The sequence below is a fragment of the Diabrotica undecimpunctata genome, chromosome 10, assembly GCF_040954645.1.
Source record: "Diabrotica undecimpunctata isolate CICGRU chromosome 10, icDiaUnde3, whole genome shotgun sequence".
Classification (NCBI taxonomy): Eukaryota; Metazoa; Arthropoda; class Insecta; order Coleoptera; family Chrysomelidae; genus Diabrotica; species Diabrotica undecimpunctata.
In genome coordinates, this window is record NC_092812.1 from 51,918,380 (window position 1) to 51,944,175 (window position 25,796).

The following is a 25,796-nucleotide window of genomic DNA, read 5'->3' on the forward strand; positions in this document are numbered from 1 at the left end:
AGACAAAGCAATTGGTCAGAATTATAGGTAATCTTAAGTAATGGAAAATCAAATTAGTCAATAAAATGCATTTATTTACAAGTTTTTAAAACTTTATTATAAAATCCCTATTGAAGATATTGAACATATTAATAAATGATAATTTAATGAACATAAAAACTTCAGTCTTTAAACAGATTTATATTAGTACTGATCTGGAAAACGATTAATCATTCATTGTAATCCATTCACTGTGAAGAGCCATAGATGCAGTATAACGAAGTGCTGGATCTGGTTCAATGAGACTTTCTAAAAATCCAGCAAAAGGAATAGCATCTACTCTCTTCCATTTATATTTCTCTACTAAAACATCTTCTATTTTCCATATTCTTAACAATTTCTTATCGATACCCAGCAATTGACCTAAAAAAAAACAAATATTGCAAATATAATGCCAAAATTAGTTGTAATTAAATACAGAACTAACAAATCAAATAAAACTTAAAAAATATATTTATGTTTATTTTGTTGTATTAATTAACGGGGGAACCCTTTTTCTCCTAAATCAACTATGTCGAACAATAATCAAAACAATAAACAGCAACATCATACAAATAACCATAAAAATGAATACATTGAAAGCAATCCTATGGAATCTATAAGTCATTTAATGCTAATGCTATGCTTATAAACTGACAAAGATATTCCAGCTAAACTTATAGCCTCATCACTAAATCCATTGGTAAGTCGAGAGAGAGTGGTACTGGACTATAAAAACCGTAGTTAGTGGTGTATTTCATGTAACTCTATTAGGTGTTGAAAGGAGAATCGCTCAAGCAGGGCAGGGCAACGAATGTTGCCAGATAACAGCTTAAAGAGAAGTATTGAATCTGACATTATCCTGCGATTATGAAGCTTAAGTTGCATTAGGATATCTTTATAAGAGTAAGTATGCAAAGGTCTGTTCAATTTGTATGCTATAAACCGTACAAATTTAGGCTGAACTTTTTCAATAGAATCAACATGGATTTGGTAGAACGGAGACCATACATTAGAGGCATACTGTAAAGTTGAGCTAACCAATGCATTGTACATTATCTTTGTTGAATTAATGGATAGATCTCTTGAACTACGCAAAACAAAACCAAACACTTGAAGAGCATTACTAGTAATTTAATAATAATGTTTATTAAAAGATACCTGTGAATCAAAGAAAACTCCCGAGTCCTTCATTTACTCTCTTTAGTGATGTATTGCAAAGATGGTAATCAAAGACTATTGGAACTCTAGATCTAGAAAATGTAGTACAGTAGCATTTACCTATATTCAAACTCATTCCATTAACTATTGACCAATTCTGAAGAGAGGCTATATTCTTATTCAAATTAATGCAGTCAGTAAACATATAACTTCAAATTATCTGCAAATAATAAAAACTTGGAAAAGTGAAAATCCAAACCAATGTCGTTTATAAACAGATTGAAAATCACGGGTCCAAGCTGAGATCCTTGAGGAACACCAGAATGAGCTGAAGTGGGATTAGATAAGTAGTACTTAATTTTAACTATCTGACTTTCGTTACTTAGGTATCTAGATAATCATAAAATAAGCCACATTGGAAAGTTCATTCTATCTAATTTCCTGATAATTCTTCTTAAGGTGTCCTCTCCATTACTGATGGTTAGCTATAACTACAGCAAATTGCTCTCTATTTTGAGCCGTTCTTAATATCGAATGTGTGTCCATGCCTGTCCCCTCTTACATTTTTCAGCCAGGAGCATTTTCTTCTTCTTCCTTCCACTTTCCCTTCCATTATCAGTCGCAGGCAGTTTTATTTTTCTCCTCTGTAAATATGTCCTAGATAACTCGTTTTTCTGGTTTTTTACAATATTTAGAAGTTCTCTCTCAGTCCCCATTCTTCTGAGCACCTCGTTGCTGGTCACGTGCTCTGTCTAAGAGATCTTCAGCATCCTTCGAAAAACCCACATTTCAAAGGCTTCTACACGTCTCATACTTGTGATTCCGAGAGTCTATGTTTCCACTCCGTATAGCAATATGGAATAAATGAATATTTCTACAAATTGGTATCGGATATCCAACGATCAGGTAGAGTTTATTAGAAATTTTTTCATTCTTTGAAAAGCGGTCCTAGCATACTCTATACGAACACGTATTTCAACTTTGTAGTCAAGATTGTTTGTTATCCAGCAACCAAGATACTGGAATTTTTGTACGGGTTCTATCTGTTTATTGTAGATACGAATATTAATGTCGGCATTTGGGCATGTGTAACAGCCATTACTTTTGTTTTATTTGTGTTTATATTCAGCCCCAAGCTATTTCCCTCTCTGGTTATGGCATTCAAAAGCCGTTGCAAACCCTCAGCACTGTCCGCAGTAATGACGGTGTCGTCTGCGTATCTTAAGTTGTTTACATATTCTCCGTTGATTTTTACTAATTCTTTAATATTTTCGAGGGTATTTTGGAAGATTTTTCGGAATATATATTAAACAATAGTGGAGAAAGTACACAGTCCTGGCGAACTCCTCTTTTTATTGACATTTCTGCTGTCATACGATTGTCTATTTTAATCGACGCCATTTTATCCCAATATAGGTTTTTAATAAGGGCCACCGTGTTATGGCCTATACCATGTTGTGTTAGGGTTTCTATGAGTTCTGTGTGTTTTACTCGATCAAACGCTTTTTCGTAGTCGATAAAACAGAGAAACACGTCTTTTCGTTGATCTCGGCATTTTTGTAGTAATATCTGAAGGCCAAATAATGCCTCCCTCGTACCAAGCCCAATACAAAATCCAAATTGATTGTCGCTCAGATTTCTTTCGCATTCCCTGGATATACGTTGAAGTACAATTTTGAGTAAAATTTTTAGAAAATCGCTCATCAGGCTAATTAATCTGAACTGTGAGCATCTATTTGCCTTATTTTTCTTGGGTATAGGTATAAATGTCGATCTAAGGCAGTTTTCCGGGAAGATTTCAGTGGTATACAGTATAGGTAAAAGTTTATGGTCGGTATGGAGCTTACGTGAGATGGAGTGAGAAACAACTGTTTAAAAAGAGAAAGGTATATTAGGTCCGCCCTTTAAATATCGCCGAAAATACATGAGTGGAAATAATAAAAAATGGGAAATTCAACGTTGCCAAACTTATTGGTTTTATTTGACCTGTTGTCGTTTTAGCATTTGAACAATGTTCTAAGATAATCAAATTTGGGCGAAATGGATTTAAATGGCAGCTTACTGTTTTTTATTGGGAATATGCCCCAATTTTACTTTACAATAAGTGTAATATAACATTTTGATTTCCACTTCCGAAATCGTTTTATATAAATAAAATTTATTAATGATTCGTATTTTAAGTACGATTTCCGAATTAAAAATCTAAACATCAAAATAAGCTTATTTAAAAGTCAGATTGTGTCTTATTTCCAATAAAAATAAACTGCATATAACGCCACAAACTTCATACAAAATTATTTGGCAACATCTCGTGTCGCGTGGTCAAATCTCCGAATCAAAGTAGGGACACAGGTAACGAGAACGAGTAGAGATGGGTCAATGCTTTTTAAATGCATTCTTTTTTTTTCGAATCCTGAGAAAACTAATAAATATTTAAACGCAGAATGAAAGAATATATTATTACCGAGGGCCGAAAGTTCTTGAAAACCTCTATAATGTTTATTTTAATAAGTTACAGGGGTGAAAAATAGAGAAAATTTAGTGTGATTTTGAATTTCAGATATCTCATTCAAAAAAATTTCTTGTTTATTCTAAAGGACTTTCGGCCTTCGGTAATAATGTAATCTTTCATTCTGCGTTTAAATTTTTCAAAAATATTTGTTAGTTTTCTCGGGAAAGGTCTATTTTAGGGGTACCTATCTAAAATCTTCTACCCTATCCATAGGCTATAACAGACTGGAACCAATGCAAGACAGCTAATGAATAATACAAAGAAAACAGACAACAAAATAATGAAAATCAAATAGACAAATTGGAGATGTAGAAATATAAGATTAGATATAGATCAGAAGAAGAAGACTTTTACAGCAGATGTAGAAAATTAAAGTTTAAACAACTGAGCAGACGATTTATACTGCTAGTATAGCGTATAGTATATATAAAAATTCTATAACTACTAATGGCATAAGGAAGAAACAAACGATATACTGGTTGCCGACTTCTTTAAAAGTCGAGATTAAAAAATTTCGGTTTTAAGAACTATTAATTTTATATTTTTATTTATCTTTAAATACGTAGCAAAATATAAAAACAAAATTAATTTGTTTATTAATATAATTATTTTATTATTTGGATATATTATTATATATTTGGTATATTTGGATACCTAACAATTCTGGCGCCATCTATCTTTCTTGAAAATGTATTATGATACTACCCATTTCCTTTAATCCACCTAAATATGTAATATAAAAACAGCTATGCAAAAAACTTTAAAATACAATGCATATACATTGCATAAACAATAGAGCATCAATAGCATTCGGAATTCACTTCGGGCACCGAGTGATCTAGCGACGTTAGGTCATACAGATTTCTTTTCTCTATTCATATCGGCATATTGGTCAGAATTATAACGTCCATGATTTAGGTATTTTATTTTAAATTTGAAAATTAACCGGGTTCTTTTAAACGGTAAAATTGTGGTACATACAGCGAAAAGACAGTACTTTGAGATTGTTTCTTAATTACGCTAAATATACAATGAGTAAATTTGGTTGGTATACATGTTGATAAGTATAATAAATGTAGTGAAATGACTTCAGTAAAAGGTAAGTGATTGAAATATTTGATTTTGGCAAACATTTTAACATTAATTATATTTCTAGTAATTACTTTCATATTAATACTTGAAAACGTTGATAAATTTATTGAAATATAAGTATTGTGTATTTTTAACAAATTTCATCGCTAATATTAGTTTTAAATAACATAGTAGGTAGCTATTCTTTTTCATGACAGGTCGCCCTTTACAGGCCATTTTCATAATTATGGATTTGGTAACTTATTTTATGATATTATTTCATTATTTTGGATTTTTGTTTAAGATATTGACTTAAACATCTTTGTAAAGATCTCTTATAGTTTCTTTGTATAGAAAGAGGATTACTAGGCTTTGGTTTCTAATATTCCTAGAATTTATTCAAAATGTTACTTCTTGTATGCAGAATTAGGGGTGTATTCTGTAATATTTACGTTAAATATAAGAGACCTTTAAATTTTTTTTACTTTATATAGTTTCTAGTATTCTATGCAATATTGGGTTCAAATTCTGCATTGGGCGCCATAGATGGACCATCTGTTTTATTAAAACGCTTAAGATATATGCCTAGTGAGCAGTTATCTTGTTTTTTAATAAGTAATGATCCATCTTCTAAAGCCACCTTTTGGTTTATTCTTTGAACAATGTTTAATTTTTAATTCTTGTATATATGCCAACTTTTTTAAATTCTAAGTAATGCAAAACATCTGTATGTATTAACAAATCTTTTCTTTATTACAGCACTGTGTCGTTAATGTCGGGCGTTATTATCGGTAAAGGTAAGAGTATGTTTGTGGTGGAGATGTGAGGTATATAAAAGTTTAAATAATATAAAATGAAATAAAATATTATTGATACAATAATTTAACATCAAATATTGAAATATTTATTAAAGATAGGGACTCCACAGTGTATGAGTTAGAGTGCGATTTTGATAACTGTTAGATGGGATCATTGACAGTTTCTGGGTCAATAAGGTTGACTCATCTGTGAGTCTTTCGAGACTCCCAGGTAAGTTGTTCGAGGCTGATCCAGGTAATTCCAAAAAGTTGTCTGAAAGTGGAATTTTAATATGAAGAAGGAAGTGGAAATGAAGAAGTGGAATAAAAAAAAAGATCCGAAGAGGAGGCGAAAACTGCAATTGCTAACATACAAGAAAATTACATATAAAAACAGCAGTACTAGTATTGATTAGGAATCATCCAAATTCTCTCTTCAGACGACTTAATGGCTAACTAATAGAAACTGTTTTGTGATGGCGTGTATACATGTCAGAATGAGTTGGTCGCCGCCGGGTTCAGAAGATGTCCAGAGTGATTTACGCGAACTAAGTTTGAAAGGATGCAGAGAAGCGTCAGTTTAGGAGTAATGGATGCTGATACAGAGCAGCAGAATTGGAGATATAAGTCTACACAAATATTGTTTTAAAGGTAAGTTTTAACAGTATTTTTTAATGTCAATGTTCAATGTCAATGTTCAATTTAATTTGTTTAATGTTGCTTGATGCTTAAAGTTGAAGTCAGGAGCACTCTAGGTGTCCCTGGGGCTGAGATATTATATAAGTATCTAAATTTTGAGCAGAATTCATAAAAAAATTGGGAAGATCAGATATTGCGAACCATTGAATCAAAATGAAAATATAGTTTTATTATATCGTCTATCGTCTAACTCTTACCATTTGAAAAGTACTGACGTGCGTGTGAACCATTTTCAGTAATATATTGCGGTATACTACCTAACGTCTCCCAAATTAGACACAAATGATCCAGATTTGCAGAAGGTTCTCGGTCGCCTTTCGGACTAAATAACATTTCTCCTGTAGCCATCTCAAATCCCATGCAACCTACCGACCAAATGTCAGCCGGAAAACTGTAACCAGCTCCTAATATCACTTCTAAGGCTCTATACTGTCGAGTCTGTATCTCAGATGAAAAATGATGCTCCTAAAATGAAAACTACATTATTCTATTGAAAAACGTTATATTTAATTATGGAATAAACATTTTGTATTTTTTCACATATGTAATAATTGAATATTTAAAATCTACTCCTAGATAGAAATATTTTTATTTATTATTTTATTGTTACAGAATTATAGATACTATTTTTGCTATACTACTATTTTTGAATTGATTCCTCCTAACCAGATATACTCCGTTTTTGACCTGCTCCTTATATCTAGCCCTTCTCCTACCCTCCAACTTCTCCTCCAACATTTCTTTGCTCTCCGGAACTAACACGATATTAAAGAAGAACTTTATTTTTAGGACAATAGATCTTATTCTTCTCATATTATTATGTCTTTTCTTTCTCTTGACGAAAAATTTCGTACATAAATTCTTCTGGTTGTAAGCAAGAACACTATTGAATTTGATGTAAAAGGTAATTTTCTTCTTTTACTATTTTTAAGAATATTATATATATTTTATATAGACCTGATCTAGTGGTTTCCACACTGTATATATACAGTGTGGAAACCACTTATGGAATAAAATATTTGTGTCCTTATTATAGAAAATTTAAATTTTTAAATTTAAAAGTCTGGCATAGTCCATAATCCTTGTTTTTAATGAAACACCCTGTATATTTTCATGTTTTTAAAAGATTATTAACAACCTGATTTCAACGAAATATATCATGTATGGTCTATAATAAATAATAAAAGAATAAATTTTGAAATTAATAATTTATCACGTGTTATGGTATTATTTTAAATTAGCTAAATACAGACAATATACTTATACTCTAAGTGTCAGTATATTGGGGAAAATTTTAGTTAGAAAATGTTTAGTAACCGTGTAAACATTTTTTGTTATGCATAGGTAAAAACTGTCTAGATAGTCTGCTAAATCGGTAAATAATGCGGATTGTTATCAATCAGTTGTTGGTGTGTTGAAATTTGATATTAAAATAATAAATTTCTAATTAAAAGCTAATTTCTTGCAGAAATAAAAATGAAATATTTAACTGAGACCCAACGAATTGAGATTTTAATGATGATCGGTTACGGGGAGAATTGTAAAAGTCAAGTTGAAGTAGCAAACTTATTTAATCAGAGGTATCCTCAGTTGCCTAATATTGCACAAGGTACTGTGTCTAAAATTTATGCACAATTCAGATAACTTGGACATGTCAAACCATTAAAAAAAACCGAACTTCATTGAAGATGAGGTGAAAGTAGATATTTTGTTAAGTGTCGCAGAGAATCCACCGTCAAGTTCACGTCAAATTGCACGTCAACTCTACTCTGCTCTACTCAAATGGTTCAAACTGTGTCGCAGTTCTGATATTCCTGTGTCCGGGCCACTTTTAAAGGAGAAAGCTACATAGTTTGGAAAAATGTTTGAAGATTTTACATGCTCTAACGGCTGCCTAGATTGGATTAAAGCCCGGCACTCAATTTCCTTCGCGAAAATTGTTGGAGAGGCAAAATGTGTGGACAAGAACGTGACAGGCGGTTGGTTACAAAACACATGGCCACAACTAAGACAACCATACAAGGATGAAGATATCTTCAATGGCGATGAAACTGGTGTCTTTTACAAACTAATGCCAGACAAAACTTTAAATTTCAAAAATTCAAAATGTATCGGTGGAGAGCTTTCAAAACAAAGAGTCACGGCTTTTGTTTGTACAAACATGACAGGTACAGAGAAAAGAAAGCTTTTGGTTATTGGGAAAAGTTTACATCCTAGATGTTTCAAAAACATAAAAACACTGTCTGTCAACTATACAGCTAACAAAAAAGCATGGATGTCTTCTGCTATTTTTGAAGAAGAATTGAGAAAGTGGGACAATTAAAAAAAAGGAAAATTATTCGCTTAGTTGACAACTGTGCAGCCCATTCCAAGCTTAATTTGACCAATATCAACCTAGTTTTCTTACTAGACAACTGCATGAGTGTCTTGCAGCCTATGGACTAAGGAGTCATAAAAAGTGTAAAGTGCCATTATCGGAAACAGCTTTTGAAAAGGATGATTTTTTGTATGGACCATGGGGAACCCATGAACATTACCATCCTCGATGTAGTTCAGTTTTTAGCCAATGCGTGGAGTGCGGTTACGTCAGTGACAATTTGTAAGTGCTTTCGTCTAGCTAAATTTACTGTAGTTTCTCCCAATGTTCAGGATGTTGACGAGGATGACGAAATGGCTTTGTCAGAGTGGATACAAAAATTTAATGTGAACCAGAGAGAGTTTGGAACTGATCTTGACTCCTACATTTCAGTAGACGATCAGGTAGAAACATTTCAAGTTTTAAGTGATAAAGAAATTGTAAAACAAGTGCAAAATGTGGAAATAAATGTTGATGAAGTTAATGAAGTGAATGAAGAAGAAGAAGAAGACGGCGTTGATTGTCGTACAATCCAAGAGGCAATGAAAGCTGCTGAGACCATATCCAGGTTTTACCAGTTCAGGGAGGCATCCACAACTACCAAAGAAGCAGCTTAGATTATTAAGGACACTACAGAAAAACTTTATTTTTCAGAAAGGGTTGTGCAGAAGAAAATAACAACTTTTTCAGCATTAGAGAACTTTTTCAGAAAAAAATGTAAGTTTCATATACATGATATGTTTTATTTCTTAATTTTTTTTATCCCAAATGCAGCTGTAATAATGAATAATGCTGTAATAAAATTTTGCCTTGTAAAAATTTCATTTTTTCTACCTCTTTTATAACGTCACTCTGATATAGCGTCATTTTTTTACTGGACCATTTACTGGACCATTCAATGACGGTATAACCAAGTTCCACTGTATATGTATAATGTGTCCTATTAAGTCGACATCATATGGGAAACTTTTATTATTAATTTTACGAAAAAAGTATGCTTTATAAAAAGTTGTGCATGGTCTAAGACCTCAGATTCAACCGTCAGATATCAAATTTTCTCGTGATACGAGGTATGTCAAAAAATATAAATTTCGCTTAAGAGCGAAAAGTACCTTTATGTTTCATAATATCGAAAATTTCTATAATGAAAAGTTGTTTGGAATAAACAACTATGTTTTAATATCGAATTACATTCTTCTAATTGAAAATTTTTTTAAGACGTTTTTACACGATATTAATAATAAGTGTAAATAAAAGTAATACAGTGCTGTTAATACATATTTTGTTCACACCCAAAGAAGTTTTCAGTACAACCTTAACCGTTGATTTTTGTGATTTCTCTTTTTTATGTTTGTACCAAAACAAGTCGAGGCACTTTAATTGAAATAAATGAATAAATAACTTCTTTGATTTTTTGTTGGTTATGTAAAAGTTCAAAGTTATGGTTAAATTTATGATTTTCTGCAATTAGATGGTTGACATTACCTCCCAACAAGCATTTCCTAAATCAGCAATTTTAATTTCGATGTTGGGACTAACCCACATCGGTGCATTTAAGCGTGGTTCTCCATGCCGTCTTCTAAAATCAGGTAATTCTCCTAAAAATTTATCATAAGGGTACGATTGTCCTCTCTGTTCCTCAAATTTAGACAGGATATTTTCGTCGGAGTCCCGTAAACTTCTTTCCCTATCTATCCAGCAATCTGCTGCAACTAAAAAACTTCGAATTAATCAAACATTTTAAACCATTTAAATGAACTAAAAGAAAATATTTTAATTATGTTAATCGGGAAATTTAGCTGGTCAGATTCTAAAAAAACCTATTCCAAGTAAACAGTTGTTGTGCAATTGGTTACAATTTGAACAAATAATGAAAGCTTTATAAAAAATACAGACAAATTTGAGATAAAATATTAGTTTTCTTACCATAAGATCGTGGCATATCAATTCCTAGTTCAGTAAACTTTTCTGTTTTTCCTATTATGCTTTTTATGTAGTTTTCATCAACTTTTATCAATATATTTTCTGGTTTAATATCAGTATGAATTATGCGACATGCTTCATGGAGGTAAGTTAATCCTTTTAAAACCTAAAAAGTAAGTACTGTCATATCATTGTTTTTTACCTTTTTTTCAGTGAACCTATTTAAAGGGCATGACATAAAAAATATCAAAGTTATTATAAATGTTTATAAGCTAAAAATTAAGTTTTCCAAATGGTTTTTTTAATAACAATTTTAATAAAATGTTAATTTTTTTTTAATAATTTTAAAATTGAAGCCTCAAAGAATGGATTGCGATCTACTAAATACCTCACTGTTTGGGCAAGTACATTTGTTTAAATAATCGCTCTCCAGGATAAACAAATTGAATGACTTACAACTATTTGGTCGACCTAACTAAGATTTAGCACACTTCAATAACTCATTAATTGCCTTAATTTCAAGTAGTTATATTACATTTTTTATTCAAAAAGAAAAGGTGCATTTATAAAGTACTGCAAAAATAAGGGTTTTTGCAATTATCTCGGTTAAATTAAAGAACTTTTCAAGATCTACACAGTTTATTCTAATCATTGTTCTTTAAAATGTATAAGAAACGTTTTATAGGCAAAAAGTGATTTTTTTACTTTTTATGATTGTTAAAAAAAAACAAAGCAAAATCAGTTGTAGGTCTTCAAGGATTTGTCATCAGCTATCCCTCATATACCTTTTAGAACTTTTAAAAACTTTTATAAGATACATGAAATCGATGATTTTTTCACAGATAGACTGGTAGACTACAAGCCTTGTGACGTTTTAATAGGTCATTTGACCCAGCATGAATCACATATAAATCAATACTACAATATTTGTATACTACAAAAGTATGGATTTGTGTACCGATTTGTGTGCCTTAGATTTCTCACCCTTCTCCCACCCAAATGGACGGCGGTGCAAAAAATTAATCTATAGACCGATTAGAAACTTAATAGATGAATGCCGTACTGTGTCAAGTTACCGAAAATGAGGAAAAAAATTTCCGAACATAAAAAATTTTTCCTGCTCCTGGTACCAATATTTTTGCACGGCGTTAGGTCGCAGGTCATTATTTTTTTATTACCTACCTAAGTTATAAATGCCGTTTTAAAATGAATGGCCAAAAAAACTTACCCCCTTGAGTGGTAAGTTTACCTTACCTGTAACTCACCTATGTACCAATAAGAATCGACGGCATGCTTTCTAAAGTTTTTATTACATATTGTAGTATACTTTTACATAAGATTCACGCTGGGTCAAATGATCCATTAAAAATCTCCCTTGGGCTTGTAGACTATACGGTCTTCAAGGCTTAAACATATCACTTAAGTATCGTATAGATATCGACATAACATTTACGCGTTTTGAGTTATCAGTGCTTTTGGTCTGAGAAACTGGGGTTAGCTTTTGTGTTACTCTTTTTTTAATTTTTGTTTTACTTTCAATAAAAAAATCAATACCTGAGTAATAATTCGTTTGACTCCACATAAATGAATTCCTCTAAAATCAGACTGTACGAGTAAGTGTAATAGTGAGGGCCCCATTATTTCCATGGAAATGGCAGTGTGTACTCCATTGATGCTCAATAACTTAAAAGTATCTACCATTTGAACAATATGCTTATAGCCAAGGTGACTGGGGTCTATCAGTTTCGTGTCTCTAAGTAACTTTATTTCATCTTGAGCCACTACGGTGAACATTTGCGCGCTCTTACAAATCTTCAGGGCGACATAAGTAGGCCCACTAAAATTTAAAAAAATTGAAAATAAACATTTTTAACAAAAAACTCTTAATAGAATATACATAAAAAGAGTTGAATGTGATAAATACTATATACACACAACGCAAAAGTCTAAGGATATTTTAATAATTTGACAATACCAATGACAGAAATTTCATGGCCATATAAATTTGCTTGTACTATAATTGTTGATACAGACAGTCACTTCTTATCAAAAAAAAAATTGTAAAACTGATAGCAATACGTATTTTAGAATGTTTTTTATAAGGGACAAAAAATCGACATTTTTATGTTTTGTTTATTTTTAATTTTAGTCACTTTATACCATTCTTGCTTAATAGGTGAGTTAAAGATATTGTCTTTTTGCCATGCAACGACAACATTTAACGTTGAATGAGATGAATAGAGCCGTGGGCCTCCTTTAAGCTGGTATGCGACAAACTCAAGTTGCTGACCAGCTGGGTGTCTCCCAAAGCGTCGCAAGTCGTTTGTGGCGTCAGTTTAGAGACATTGGGAGTCCAGCCGAGCAACATCCAGGACGTGATCGCTCTACAACCGTCGCTCAAGACTGATATTTAATTTTAAATGCCAAAAGGCAGCCAACAATCACAGCACCCGAGCTGGTTAATGAATTACAGCTTGCACATAATGTAACAATTAGCAGCAGTACTGTAAGGAATCGTCTCTATGAAGCCAATCTTCGTAGTCGGCGACCACTGAGATGTCCACCTCTACCTAAAGGCAATCGCGCTGCAAGAGTAAGCTGGTGTTAAGAGTTTCAGAATTGGACTGACAATGACTGGGCCACAGTTTTGTTTAGAGACTAGTCTAGATATTGATTTCATTCAGATTCTCGTCGGACAAGAGTTTGGAGACGACCCGGAAATGGAAAACGACTACGACATCTTCAAGAAGTGTATACATACAGAGGTGGTACATTAATGTTATGGGGCGGAATCATGATTGACGGAAGAACTGACCTCATTTTCCCACGTGGCTTTCTCACGTGACATCTCAAGTCAGCAATATTTGGACACTATTCTTGAACCTGTTGTGCGTCCGTTTGCTGCTGCTGTTGGAGAAAATTTTTACTTTATGTATGATAACGCTCGACCACATGTTGCGCATATTGTAACAAACTGGTTGGATAACGAGGGTATTGATGTATTGCCGTGGCCAGCACAATCACCGGACTTGAATCCCATTGAGCATGTATGAGACATGCTCCAACAAAAAATTACTCCACATATGGGCAATATCTACAATGAGTTTCAATGAAAAGAGCTTCTGAGAGAAAAATGGACACAACTACCTCAAGCAGACATTAACAATGATTCGGAGCATGAACAGTAGATGTAGAACTGTGATAAACGAACGTGGTGGCCATACTTTATTTTAAGTTTAATTATTTCGTATTTTTGACATTTTATGGTGGTATGTGAAACATGGGTGATTTGCAATATATTTTTTTTGCTCCAATTTTCTGTTTTTTTTTTGCAATTTATGGTTTTTGACATATTAAACAACAATTTAAACTACAAATTTTGTATTAGTTTTTTTAAATTGATTAGAGATAAACAAAATACGTCTATTTATAAAAATATCCCTAGACTTTTGCGTTGTGTGTATATTAGACCCATAGACATATAATACATAGACAGCGCGCTGCAATCTAAATCTGTTCCCCTATTGCGACAGAGAAAAAAGATACGAGCAGTCTTTACATCTCCTTTTAATGATCGAGGTTTATCGACCACGTGACCTTCCCATTAGCAAAAAACCTTCAATGGGAAGGTCACATGATCGACAGACCCCGGCTATTAGAAAGAGATGCAAGGACTTTTCTTATATTTTTTTTTTACAATATATGTATTTTGTGAAAAAAAACTTATACAATTTTTTACAAAGTTTTTATAACTTTGACCAGCTTTCTTTACGGCGATAATCTCAAATCGTAAGTAACTTAGTTAAATAGACTGTCAAATGTTTCATGTATAACTATTTGTAGCTCATCCCTGATGATGTCTTAGCCTATTCTTTCATTTGTGTTTACCCAAAGAGTCTCAAAGTTTATTTTATATATATATATATATATATATATATATATATACTGCGATATAGTATAGTAAAATACCAAGTAATATTACTTACTCATTTAATAAATTCTGACACAACCAAACTGTAGAAAAATGTCCCCATCCAAGTTTTCTACAAACTTTGTATTGTCCTTTAAGAATATCTCCAATATTGATAGGCATGTACCCACCAGTATTATAGTCTTTTTCATCTTCTTGACTTTCCCGATTTTCTATATATCGAATTTTTTGTATATCATCTAAATCTAAAAGACTTGTGTCTTTCGAAGGCGAGCTGAAAGGAAAAATATAAATCGGTTTTATAAAAAAATAACAATATAATTTTTAAAAGTATATTATTTAAAAAGTAAAAACTCAAAAGAGTAAAAAATAAAGATTATACCGATAGGTAAATTCTTACATGAGAGAACTAGGTTTATGGATATTGGAAAGGAAATTTATAAACTTGTAAAGGATCTTTAACCAATATTAACAATTAAACCAGTTTTTTACAATGTTGGTAAAACTCAGAAAACGTCAATTTGGTATCATATTCAAAAGAAAGTATCTATATCGCGCTATCACCAAAACTCGTGAGTAATCAAATTTTTTTTAACTTCATTTATTTATTGCAATCCGTTGAAAAAGAATAGAAAAAATAGAAAAAAATGACACAGTGGGAGTTACATCCCATCGTGAGCCGTTTTTACCTCTATTTAGTTAAATTACCAAATAATTCCTGACATTTATACAAAAAGGAGTATCTTCTATCAAGCTCACAACGGTGTATCCCAACTTTTTAGTTTTCGAACCACCGTAGCTTGGGGGGGTCGGAGGTAAGACGGCTCAGGAGGTCGTTGGCGAGTGGATTTGGATGAGATGATAGTCTCATCTCAAAAAACAAAAAGCTGCATCTATTGTTGGACTACATTCCAACCATTTGAAGTTGGAATACCAATTAGGTAAAAACGACTGACTTCTAATGTTTTCCCTTTGCCTGTTATTTTGGCTGAAAACTGTTCTAGTTGTGGTTGGTGAGGACCTCTTACTATTCTTGAAGATCTTTTTAATATTTCTTTTGGTAATTCTAAGCAAAGGTCATCGGGTACAGTATTATGGTTTCCTATCTGTTTAGTAATAAACAAATTCACAAAGCTCACAGCAAAATACCTAAGCGCCGGTTTGTAAGGTGAAACGATTTCACCTGTGTGTACCTATATTTTCTATTTCTCTTTCCCCCTACTTTCTATCCAGACAAGTTACATTACAGATATATCTATCTTATTTATAATTTTCATTATTTATTATAAAAGTTTTACTTTTTAGTTTATTATCTCGTTTATTTAATATTACTTAAAATGTTCACAGATTCGTTGTTCCTAGAAGTGAACGATCCTAATTTTTGCGCCCCTCGAAAGTTAGTCTGGGTGCCACCACACCCGCGGAACCCGCTGTGGCTACGCCTATGTAAACTTTTAACGTTTTTAAGTGTGAGTGTAATCCTGGCGACAAGTGGGTTGTGATCTCATGAGATGGACCCGTCAAATAAGTCAATATTTATATCCTACAGATGAAGAATTGATAATTCTTGCTCTGACCATGAAAGATTCCTATTTCATTTAACATTTCTTAATTCTAGTAGGACAGCTCGACATTAGGTATATTGCAATACTTCTAAAACGCTATCACTAATAAAGTGTATTATGAGTGTTTGATTTCTCTTTATCTGAAAATATGACACCGAACGTTGTCCTCTTGCACCACTTTATGATTACATTTATCTATGACACACTACCGTATTATTGGTAATACTAAATTCAGTTATACCACATAATGATATTCAACCCAGCAACCTTACTGTCCTAGAAAACTTTAAATTCTCCATCGCGAATTATCTCTATGTAGTAGTTGGAAACAAGTTTATTCTGTAATGATGAAATTTCCGAAAGTGAGTCTCACGATCTACGCAAAATCTAAATCTTTTCTGGATACTCCTCAGTCATACCATGTATCTTTTAAAGTTTTATTACTCCATAATCAATATAAAAAAACAACAAATGTTGTTTTCACATAACACAAAACATAAAAAAAAATTCCCGGAGAAAGAAATCTAGTGTGTCAACTTTTGGAAACGCAACAATCATTTTTTGCGGCTCAACTACAGAGAATCCATAATTCTCTTTTACATTCCAAGTAAAAATGTCCATTTTTGCATGCGTATAAAATTGTGTTTATGTGCGTGTTATTGATTTTCTAGATAATCATCCAATATCTTTTTCGGTCTACAACACTACACTCACGACTAACGGATATAAAAACTAGAACGTAAATGTTTACTGAAATAATTTAGTAGCTTTGAAAATTTTTAATATTCTATATAACCTACCAGTAGAAAAAATCAAGACAACATTAAACATTAATTAATAAAATTATTGAAGCATGTGCAAATAATACCGAGATGACAATAATTATAGGAAAATAGATGAAACAGATATTATACAGTGTGGAAATCCCTTATGGAATCAAATTATTTCTGTCCTTGTTTGTTCTGTCGACTTTTATTATAAATATGCGCTTTTAACATACATCTAAATGTACAGGGTGATTCACGCAAGTGTAGCATGTTCCATAATCTTTATTTTTATTAAAACACCCTGTATATTTCTATGTTCACCGGGGTGAATTTATGTTTGCTGGGATTCACGAGTGAATCCCGGCGAACCTGAGCAGCCTTACCGGAGATTGGGTAATCAACCCCAGTGGAAGGTAGGGTCAGGGCCGACGAGGAAGCAAGAAATGGTCCATTAAAAAAGTGAAGCCTAAAGAAAATGCCAAAGACATCCATAGGGAAGTAAAGTTCAAAATATATAAAACCATCATACGACCAATAGCAACATATGGCGCGACAACATAGACTATGACACAAAAAAACAATAAACCATAATACTTTTGAAAGAAAGTTATTGAGAAGAATATTGGGACCCATCTACAACAATGGTATGTGAAGAATTACGGTCAACCATGAGTCATATCAAGATTACAAAGTATCCTCTATAGCAAATTATGTATAAACACAAAAATTGCACTAGGCATGCCACCTTATATGACTAGGTAGTAGTAGACCACCTAGTAGAAGCTTAGATCACTTAGTGGAACTTTGGTGGGACGTCGGTCAGTAGGAAAACCAAGGAAGGCAGTGGATTGACGAATTTGAAACCGATGTTAAAGAGATAATGAGGGTGGATAACTAGAGGAGAGTAGTCAAGGAAATGGATGCTAAAAGGCGGATACTGAAAGAGGACATGGCCTGACGTGGGCTGTAGTGCCATAGGAGAGAGATTATATTATATAGAGAGTTGTAGTATAGTACAGTAAACCGAATGATTACTTTATTTAAAATGCCATTAAATTTTATTGTGTGTAATAAATTATAAATTAATATAATATCCATTTCATTTGCTTTTAACAGAACAAAATCAAACATTCTTACTGGACATAAAATATATGAAATTAAATAATTTACTTTTCAAGTGATTGGAATTAAATTTTAAGTTTTAAAAATTGTTTGATGCCCACTGATCATCGCCTAATTACTAACCGGTCTTCTTATATAGCTTTTACAAAAATATATAGGGTTTTTCATTCAAAATGAAGATTATGGACTATGCTAGACTTACGCCACCCTGTACATTTAAATTTATGTTTAAACCCACGAAGAGGAACGATGAACCAGAGGAAGACGAAAATGAAGGTCCCCGTACAACTTAAAGAATGACATAAAATCTATTGCAGTTAAAGGGCCATGAAGAGTTGTCCGAGACAGGAAAAAATGGAGGACTGTCCTGAAAAAGGCTTTGGCTCATAATAAGTTGTAGCGATATTATTGACGATGATTTCTTTGTCGTGAGTTGGCTTGGATCTACGAACATTTATAAGAAAAATAAAGAATTTTTTTCCATATTTATTGCCAATCTTGTTATTACTCCAGAAGGTACAGAATCATGTCTGCATCTAATTAGAGGCTCAAAAATTAACCGGATTAATAATACTAGTGATGATATAACATTTTTACAGTAACAATAAACCAGACAGAAAATTAAAGTTAAACTTAAACACAAAAACAGTACGACATTATACAATATAGAAAAATTAAATATTCGATCTGTTGAGTTATGTTATATATTTAGTAACAACAATAAGAGGAAAATATAAACGATCCCTTAAATTTTTTAGGAAGGGCCACAATACATTATTATTATATAAAATATGTTAAAGACGATTTTAATTTGATAAAGAAGAGTTTAAAAAATAAGGCAGACAATTCGTAAAAATGCTGAAATCCACTATTTTAACACTTTATCTTTTAAATTTAACTTTTTACCATTTACACTTTTATTAATATATATTAGGATATTTTCGATATCGATCAGCTGACGAATATTATGTGATTTTTTTTTGTTAGGTATCTATAGATCTAATTTCTAAAATATTAGAACTAATTTAAAAACTATATATATACATCAGAACCACTCATTTCGTAAATATAAAAAACATTTACTTTTACTCACAGTTTCATTGTATACAACGATTGACATCTTCCTGTAGGTTTCCATAGCACCTGTTTCGGTAAACATTCTTCCTTAATTTGAACAGGTTGAATCTCAACTTTATCAATTTTTCTCTTTTGGACCTTTCCTTTATAATTAATAAAATACCACAGTACCACTAAGGGAATAGCGACATTTAAAAATGAAAAGAACTTTACCATTTCTAGATTAATGTCGTATTTTGACACATAAACATCAATTTCATTATATTTTATTTGGGATTCATTTGGATAGCATACTTGAACCTCAAGATTTGCGTCTGAATGTGCCATTTTCTAGACGCACAACGGGTATTTCGTGGATTAATTCAATTTTTACAAACGTAATAAATCCACATTTTATTTTTAGGAGATATACTTGGCAAAGTTTTATCTTTAGATATTAAAATTCTGTTGTTCACGTTTTCACACATATTTTAAGGATTTAGCAATTTTTTTATTAAATAGTTTAATAAAACTTTCACCAAAATAAGACACTACAATTCCGCCACACACCTTTAAAAAAATTGTAATTATTGCACTTGAAACACTGTTAGAACATCATTAGTGTTGCACAACTCGTCAAAATATAAGTCTAGTTAAAAATAGACCAGGCTATAAGCAGATTTAGCACTGAAGCGCGAAAATTTTGTTTAAAATAAAGGTATTTTTCTAGTGACATATTTCGTGTCAGTTCAAAAGCTGATTGAAATATTTTTTCATGATCTATTTGGCAAACGCAGGTGACTATTTTTACAGTCACATCTCATAATCTTAGAAATTTAGCCGAAATTAATAAAAGAAAATGTTTTTAACAACGTACAAAAAAGTTCTATTAGCAATTTTAGTATTGAGGCCTAAAAATGTTGTTTAAAATAAAGGTATTTTTCTAGTGACATTTTTCGGGTCAGTTTAAAAGCCGATTTAAATATTGGTTCATGGTCAATTAGAAAATTTTACATTCAATTCTATTCTCATTCTCAGGTGTTTATTTTTACACTCAATTTGTATACTACCTGTTAGAAATTTTGTCAAAATTAACAAAAAACAATTTTCGGCAAAATACAAAAAATGTACAAGATATATGTACCATTGACTAACAACTAGTGACGGGATAGAAGGAATATTGTAACGGAAGTATAGTAAACGGTAATATATATATATATTGTAGGACGCTTTAAATGCGGCCGCGTTTGATCCATTCTTTTTTACAACAGACCTGATGCCTGTGCTGAAGCACACCAGAAGCAGTGGGAAGCAGTTCGTTAGCAGAGTGTAGAGTGTTGTCTTCCGAAATTTAATTATTTTGAATAGTGATTAAGCAGTTTGTTCGTAGAGTGTAGAGTGTTGATTGCTTTAATTTAATTCTTTTAAATAGTGATGTAGTAGTACGTTAGTTGAGTGTAGTGTTCTGAATTGAGCTGTAGCACAGATAAAAACATAATCAAATAATCACAAAAACAATTGCATACATATTTATTTCAGTCATCTTACTCCTACAGAAGCTACCGAGTATTCTCTCTAGAAAGCAGTCAAGCAAATAGAACATCCTTAATTCCCTAATCCCCTATCCGCACCAAAGATGGCGGATGGGCAAAAAGTAATAAAGAGAAAGCTGAAACTATTGCTAAACATTTTACAGTCTGTCCCAAACCCTTCTTTCAGTGCGTCACTAATTTTGACGTCATATAGAGTTTTAAGAATGTCGAGAATGATTGCATGACATTTTAGTTAAATTTGACAGTTGCAGGATCGTAATCTCTCTTTTTCTAATTGAAAATAATTTAATAATTTTAATATTAGTCTTTGTTCTTTCTCAATATATCTCGACATATTTAAGATATTTTTATGACAATAAAATACAAAATTAAATTTTCACTGTAAAATATCTGATAATACTAACCTGGAATGACAATTATCATTTTATCAGTTGACATTGTGGAAGTACTGTCACGATCGAGACAACCAATTATACATCCGTAACTAGAATTAGCTTTACGATAAAAATGTTTCTAAGTTCTAGGTATAATAATCACAGACTCACGTTTTTTTCTGTCACCTCTAGCTTAATATGTTAGAGAGAATTCGATCAACTATGACGCACTGAAAGAAGGGTTTGGGACGAACTGTAAAAGAGTTTTCCAACCATATCCTATAGATTTACATCTTAACATAGATAACAAAATCCAAGTTGTTTAAAATAACATCCTAAATCCTAAAATCCTAATAAAATCCTAAAATCTCACTACTAACTTGGAATTTCTCTGAAAAATTCTGTATTGAACGATGTAAATTAATGATATCATCCATGCTAGTTTAAAACCCAAAAAGTCTTCCCTTGCGTATGATATAAATACCGTAAGAATCCTGAAGGAATTACCAAAAAAACCCTACTTTACCTTAACAACTCAAAACTATCAATCGACAACAAAGTTTTGATATATCTAATAAAAAACACTGAAAACTTTTGTTTTCAACACTTTTTCAACTTCGTCTGCCTTGACCTGGCCTACACCAATAGGCCAGGTCAAGGTAGACGAAGGATCACAACTCAAATTGAAGATCACTTTTTTTAAAATTGCAAGAGCTACGTAATCACACATTATCAGGACCAGTACTTATTCAACGATTAAATGATGTCCATTGTGAATATATTAGGAAGTTAATAAAGAAAATCTGAAAATGCTCCTTCCGATTGGTTTCGTCTTTTATAGATGACAATTTTTCCATATTATATGTTAAAAATCCATATGTTTAATCTACATTTTCCATAGAAATTGACAAATAAACATATTTATGAAACAAACTGAAAAAAAAAACTCAAAGAAGAAAATAAACCCATACCGAAAAGACCTCTAAGAAATTTCATCTTATTTCTCACTCCAATATCAGTTCGCAAGTATCATATTTTAGAATAAGCGATTCTCTTTCAAGAATTTTTGAATCTAAGAGAATCTAACGATGGCAATCCAAATAAACTTTATAATTTCATTGATGATACTTCAATGATATAATTCAAAAATTTTCAAAATAACATGATTACTCAAGAAATCATGAGTAAAATCAAAGGAAGAACCAGAGAAATTATTTCTGTATACGGCTGGAAATATTGGCAGTGAATAAAATAAATCCTCGTCCAAACTAAAACTCATTAACTAAAGATTTAGTTAATCGTCCAAGCTTCAACGAAAATCCTCACCAATTCCTTGAAAAAGTTATGTGTCTACTACATACGATTTCAAATCATTACGATCGAGATTCAATAAGTAAGAAAGAATTTTTCAACAACAAGATTTAACCACGTTTTTTACAGAACTAAGAGAACCCCTGGGGTAAACATTCCGATTTGTAAGACCAACGAATTTTGCTCTTGCTATCCAATACATTCAGGAAGAAAATAATAGATATCTCCGAATAAAAATCCCAGAATTATCCTTTATCATTTTCTAACAAATTAGCTACAACTTCACAAACTCAGAGACAGTTTAACATACTCCTGCTCCTACATGATGGCAACCTAAGTTGCACAAGCTACAACAACAACAATTATTATTCTCTAGTCAAAATCCAATGCTTTTGTAACTACAACCATCAACAAATATTCCAAGAAGGACAATCCAACCCTTTAGATTTTAACAAAATCAACAAATCTTTGCATATGTACAACATTCTAGAGATAATCAACTCAATTGATACAAATCAGCTCCATCTCAATCATATAAGTCAACACCTATGAGCGTATCCATACGCCAAACAGGTTTAAATCGACTTCAATCGTAAAGAAAATTCCGCTTTCAACAGACACACCAGATTTACCGTAAAAGAACTATTTAACATTGAAGAACAAGAGAAAAACAATTACGATGACGTTTAAACAATTCACAAATGAATTGTTATGTATGTTATAAATAAGTTATGAACTTATTTATTGAAATAGTAAAATCGAAAGGGTGAAAATCGCTTCGCTTTTAAATCATTCATCCTTGTCGTTTTAAATCGTTTTAAATTTTCTTTTTGTCCAAACTTTAACATCTATTTATTCTTTCAAATGGTGCTTTTTCAATTTCTTAATCTTTCTAAACAAAGTCTCGGTGAATTTTTGAACAAAAAGGACTAACTCGGGTTTTTGGGATAGTAGGACATAACATTTTTTTTTAAATTCGTGTACAATTTTATTCCAACATTTTTGGAATAAAAAAAAATAAATTACTACGTGTTTTATAAATAACTATTAAGTGAAACTTCTTGAAACTTTTACAGCTGAATATTTGGTATATTGTCCCCATTTTCACGCGAAAATAACTTTTTTTGTGCATTTTTAGAAAAGTTATTGATGGTTATCAAACAATCGACTTTGCGAAGTTATTTTTGAAATATTTAAGCGATAAATTAATAAAAAAACTTCATAAACTCACATTTTAAAGGACTTTCTATGATTTTTCAGTACAATTCTGTCAGTTTTCCATATGATTTACCGGATTTCACCTTTGGTATTTTAAGTCAAATAGCGATCTTAGATTGTTTATAAATTGTTTACAAATAAAAAATGGCGTTTAATCTTTTGCAGTTTTGTTTATTACATATTGTTAGTACCAAATTTTTCAAAAGCAATTGGCATATGGTAGAACCTATTAAACAATATAAACCATTAAAGAGACACAAGAAAAATGAAAAAATAAAATTGATAAAATATACAAGAAAGAAGTTTGTAGGTAGAGAAACTATTTAATGTACCTATTAAAAACTATTTTATTTTGCAAAAAAGAAATTACTGATATCAACCACAGGTGAAGTAATAAAATCGACAATTTTTCCGATTTTCGTATTCGAAAACAAATCTGGTAATAATTCAAGAAATTAAAGTCAAATAGGACAGACAATAATTCCGTTTAAAAATTTGTGGAAAATGAAAATAAGAGATACTGTAGAATCATTTCAAACAAAATTAAAAAACAGAATATATACATAGACAGCAGACAAAACAAAACTATCTAATACAAAGATTTAATAAATAAAGCGGAAAACGTGTGACATATAAAAAGTTTAAGAATTTAGCAAAGAGAACATTAACTCCTTGTTGGAAACAAAAACAATACAATTAATCATCATTAAATAAAGACAAAATAATTTTAAGGCGAACTTTACACATATAAGCAAGTATTAACAAAATTTACTTACAGAGAAGGAAATTCCCGAAATGTAAAATTATTTCGAGATCCAGGTGGTGATAAAGACAATGAGAGGAAATCGGTACGTTCTTTATAGTTCAATCGGTACTTGAAGCGTCCTTTTAGTTCAGACTCGTTGTGGCAGGAGGCTAAGTTTTCTATCGGAGACTTAAATGTATACATCCAAGGCCTCTCTTGACTTTCCTCTTCATAGTCTCTTTTAGGGTGGAAAGTCTCGAGCGACCTATATTTTTCATGTTCGAAATAACTTTTTTGCAAAGATGACCTTCGACAATAACTGTCGAAAGACACCGACTGATGGTCCAAAAAGGGTGTTTTAGACTTGAAGTTATGAATGGTGTCGAAATCTGATTTTCCACTATTTGATCTATTGAAGTTAATGGTAGTCTTGGGAGGCTGTTGCAAATTCGGTACGTCTGGAGCCAGAATGGTGATGATTTGGACCACAAATTTTCAGGAATGCGTTCAGAAAACACGACACTAAGTTCAGTTTCTTCGGCAGGGGCCGTTGACGTTTTAATCATGGTATTTGCGAGTTTTATTGTGATATGTATTGTTGCGCGACATCAGGAATTGTTTGCGCCTGGACTTTTATCAGACTACTTCGCATAAGAACTACGCGCATGTGCCCCTGTGAAATTCGTCAATATCGTTCGCCGGAGCAGGGACGCCCAACAGCAAATTTTCCGAAGGGAAGATCGAGCAATCAACAATTTGCCAATTAGGTCATTCCACTTTTATCTGAAAAGCATCAAATATATTTACGATATAAGTTAAATCATCTATTTAACACGTTTTAATTATATATATATATATATATATATATATATATATATATATATATATATATATATATATATATATATATATATATTCTTTTAATATAGGACGATTAAAATAAAAGAATAATTTATTTGGTCTCCTAAACATGTCTTTTGTCTAATCTAAAAATATAGAGAAAAAGGTTAAATTAAAATATATCTATAAAATTAGAATTAATTTGTGCGGTCTTTCTGTGAAAAAATCATCGATTTCACGTAAAACTCTTATACAGGTTTTTAAAGGTTCTAAAAGATATATGAGGGCTAGCTGATGACAAATCCACGTACAGCTGATTTTGGTTTGTTTTAAACAATTATAAAAAGCAGAAAAGATTATTTCTTGTCTATTAAACGTTTCTTATACATTTTAGAGAAAAATGGTTCAAATAAAATAAAAAGTTTTTTTAAGTTGCTAGAGTCTAAATTAAAGAGCATAGGTAAACAATTGACGGAGACACTTTCAAAAAACTCTTTTTTTCAGTAATTTATAAATGTTAATAACTTGTTTAAATAATGATATGTAATATAACTACTTAAAATTATCGCAATTAATGAGTTTATGAATTGTGCTTATCTCAGCTAGATCAACCAAATAGTTGGTAAGTCATTTAATTTGTTTATCCCGGAGAGCGATTATTCAAACAACTGCACTTGCTCAAACAGGGATTAAAAAAAAATTCAACATTTTATCAAAATTGTTATTAAAAAACCGTTTAAAAAGGGCTGTAGAGCAATAAAAATTTGTAATAACTTT

At 31.6% G+C, this 25,796-nt stretch overlaps 1 protein-coding gene across 2 annotated transcripts; it reads right to left on the reverse strand.

Annotated features, from left to right (window-relative positions):
• Nucleotides 1-77: 77 nt before the first annotated feature.
• LOC140452263 (SRSF protein kinase 3-like) lies at nucleotides 78-24,821 on the reverse strand. Of its 2 annotated transcripts, none has more exons than XM_072546415.1 (7): nucleotides 24,211-24,821; nucleotides 14,524-14,742; nucleotides 12,092-12,374; nucleotides 10,541-10,703; nucleotides 10,100-10,326; nucleotides 6,456-6,723; nucleotides 78-402 (listed from the first exon to the last, which is right to left on the reverse strand). In XM_072546415.1, exons 1-7 carry the CDS (start codon nucleotides 24,381-24,383, stop codon nucleotides 206-208), a joined length of 1,530 nt encoding a protein of 509 aa, XP_072402516.1. In that variant the 5' UTR covers nucleotides 24,384-24,821; the 3' UTR covers nucleotides 78-205. The 2 variants fall into 2 exon arrangements, with proteins under 2 accessions (XP_072402516.1, XP_072402515.1); XM_072546414.1 differs by lacking the exon at nucleotides 24,211-24,821 and adding an exon at nucleotides 19,016-19,712.
• Between the last annotated feature and the right edge of the window lie 975 nt (nucleotides 24,822-25,796).

What these genes read in the sequence shown, in the direction of transcription:
- LOC140452263 (XM_072546414.1), bottom strand. Translation starts at nt 19,326, where the DNA reads ATGGCACATTCAGACGCAAATCTTGAGGTTCAAGTATGCTATCCAAAT. An exon ending in TGATATGCCACGATCTTATG is followed by an intron (nt 10,327 to 10,540) that starts GTAAGAAAACTA and finishes GAAGTTTTTTAG; the next exon opens with TTGCAGCAGATTGCTGGATA. An exon ending in ACGTCAGTACTTTTCAAATG is followed by an intron (nt 403 to 6,455) that starts GTAAGAGTTAGA and finishes GTTTTTTTTTAG; the next exon opens with GTCAATTGCTGGGTATCGAT.